Source organism: Penaeus monodon, chromosome 10, assembly GCF_015228065.2.
Source record: "Penaeus monodon isolate SGIC_2016 chromosome 10, NSTDA_Pmon_1, whole genome shotgun sequence".
Taxonomy (NCBI): Eukaryota; Metazoa; Arthropoda; class Malacostraca; order Decapoda; family Penaeidae; genus Penaeus; species Penaeus monodon.
This window is the reverse complement of record NC_051395.1, coordinates 200,089-203,018: the sequence shown is the minus strand read 5'-3', so window position 1 is coordinate 203,018 and position 2,930 is coordinate 200,089. Positions and strand designations below refer to the sequence as shown.

The 2,930-nt window shown below is 41.7% G+C and overlaps 1 protein-coding gene across 1 annotated transcript in view; it reads right to left on the bottom strand.

Annotated features, from left to right (window-relative positions):
• The window catches only part of LOC119577716 (neuronal acetylcholine receptor subunit alpha-7-like), a gene marked incomplete in the record, with an annotated part of 42,692 nt that overhangs the window by 36,146 nt on the left and 3,616 nt on the right, over positions 1-2,930 (bottom strand). Inside the window, 2 exon segments of the mRNA XM_037925272.1 lie at positions 1,122-1,299; positions 2,035-2,251. Of these exon segments, the coding sequence (XP_037781200.1) occupies positions 1,122-1,299; positions 2,035-2,251 (395 nt within the window).

The following is a 2,930-nucleotide window of genomic DNA, read 5'->3' as shown; positions in this document are numbered from 1 at the left end:
TTTTTTTGATTGGGTTTTCTCCATTTATCAGACGGAAGTGTTTTGATATTCATTAAAAAATTTATTTTATTTTTTTATTATAAAATTTTATATAAAATATTTTATAATATAATGGTGTACTTTATGCATACACACACCCAAGACACACACGAACACACAGACACACACACACACACATACCAACACACCACACCCCAACACACACACACCCACACACACACACCCCCCACCACACACACAACACACGCCACACACACACATACACACCACAAAAAACCCCCCCACACAAAACACATACACACACACACCCCACACACACACACCCACACACACAACAACAAGCCAACACACAAACACACACACACATATATATATATATAATATATATTATATATATATATATATATAATATATATTAAATATACTATATTAATAATATATATATAAAATAATATATTATATATATAATATATATAATATATATATATGTGGAAGAAAAACCCACAATACAAAAAACTAGATTTTTTGAAAGTGAGACTACAGTTTCGAAATCCACCTGGATTCCATCTTCAGACCTGAAGATAGAATACAGGTGGATTTCGAAACTGTAGTCTCACTTTCAATAAATTTTCTAGTTTTTGTATTGTGGGTTTTTTTTCCCATTGTATCAGCACGGAAGAGTGTTTTGCTATTCATATATATATTATATATATAAAATATATATATATATATATATATATAAAAATTATATTATATATATTTTATATATATATAATGTGTGTACATTGCTTTACACACACCCACAGACACACCCCAGACCCACACACACACACACACACACACACACACACACCAACCCCACACACCAGCACACACACTCCACACACCACACACACACACACAAAACACACAACACCACACCACACACACACACAACACACACACACACCCCACACACCCACACACACCACACACTCACACACACACACACACACATATACATATATCTATCTATCTATATCTATCTATCTATCTATCTATCTATCTATCTATCTATCTATCTATCTGTCTGTCTATCTATCTATCTATATATGTATGTATGTATATTCGCATGTCCTTACCCAAAGCAGGAACAATGACAGTGGACGCAAAGGAAGGCGAAACTCTGCGAATATTCAGCTCGACCGCGATGGTTACGTATGGTTCGGGGCAACACGCATAGGTGTTGACAAATCGGTTCATCTTGCCACCCACAAACTGCCATACGTGGGAGTACTTCAGAAATGATCCCTGGTAGAGCTGAAACGAGGAGCTGATGGATGAATGCTGAAGTCGTCAGTGTTGTGAGTGAAGTCACGATTATGGATTTAATATGAGTACTGCCTTACATCCTCTGTGCAATGACATGTTTGTCTTTCAGATACATCCAGGTAAAGCCACGGTCTCTTTCCTAGAACAGAATCCTTTGTGACAAAGAGATAAAAATGTATAAATGAAGAGGAATAACGTTTCAACGTAAGATAGCATTGAAATGCTGAAGAAGATTCAATCTAAACCTACGACATTGTAAAGTTTCATTTCAGGCACTGCTCTTACAGAATTTTGCGTACAGCAGCGTCTTCTTCTATCATAGCTTGCTTTAAGCCACAATTTCCCTGGTATGCACAAATCCTTTTACTAACGGAAATAGCACCCAAAAGGCAAAATAATAAGTGCAGCGGGGCCTCTGTCTGTTCAGGGAGGCCTCTCGCCGCTGTTATGTGCTTCAATGCATATGAGTACATACATGCTTAAATAAATATTTAAATACATATATCTATACGTCAATAATGACTGCAATCATTTTTCACAATCCCCTGTGACGAATCAAACATCGTGTACACCGTGTAATAAAAAAAAAAAAAAAAAAAAAAAAAAAAAAAAAAAAAGAAGAGAGAGAGGGAGAGAGAGAGAGAGAGAGAGAGAGGGAGAGGAGAGAGAGAGAGAGAGAGAGAGAGAGAGATAAACGTCCAGCTCCATGAAATCTGTACTTACGGCAGTGTTGTTACGGAACAATTGAATGTCGATTTCCCAGCCGTTCTTCGTCCAGGAGCCGAAGAACAGCCTACACTTCTGCGTGTCGTAAGGCCAGTAGGTGAAGTCCAAGGTGCACTCTGCGCGGAAAATGGACGGAGGAACCCACAGTACATTTCCGTCCGGGTAAACGATGAGGTGCACGTTGCCGTAGTGGTCGACTTCCGAGTGTTCGGCGCTGGGAGAGGAGGGAGCAAAGGAGCAGGTGAACAGCTCGAGTTCACGTTGGTCATGGGAGTTTCCGATCTTTTAGGATCGCTTGGCTATCGCACTGCTGCTTGAGGAGGGGTGTGTTTATGGGGATTCTTTGGAAGCGCTGAGGACTTATTTTCTTGTTCTTCTCTCTCTCTCTCTCTCTCTCTCTCTCTCTCTCTCTCTCTCTCTCTCTCTCTCCTCCCTTCCTCTCTCCTCTCCTCCTCCTCTCTCACCCCACCCCTCCTCTCTCCTCTCTCCTCTCCTCTCCCTCTCCTCTCTCTCTTCACTCTCTCATCTCTCCTCTCTCTCTCTCTCCTCTCTCTCTCTCTCTCTCTCTCTCTCTCTCTCTCTCTCTCTCCCCCTCCCCCTCTCCTCTCTCTCTACTCTCTCTTCTCCCCTCTCCTCTCCCCCCCTCTCTCTCCTCTCTCTCTCTCTCCTCCGTCCTCTCTCTCTCTCCTCCGTCTCTCCTCTCCCCTCTCCTCTCTCTCTCCTCTCTCTCTCCTCTCTCTCCTCTCTCTCTCTCTCTCCTCTCCCTCCCTCCATCTCGCTCCCTCTCTCTCTCTCTCTCTCTCTCTCTCTCCCCCTCTCTCTCTCTCTCTCTCTTTCTCTCTCTCTCTCCAGTGCCAAAGAAAATAATTTGACATTATTTGTTTGGGGTTAAA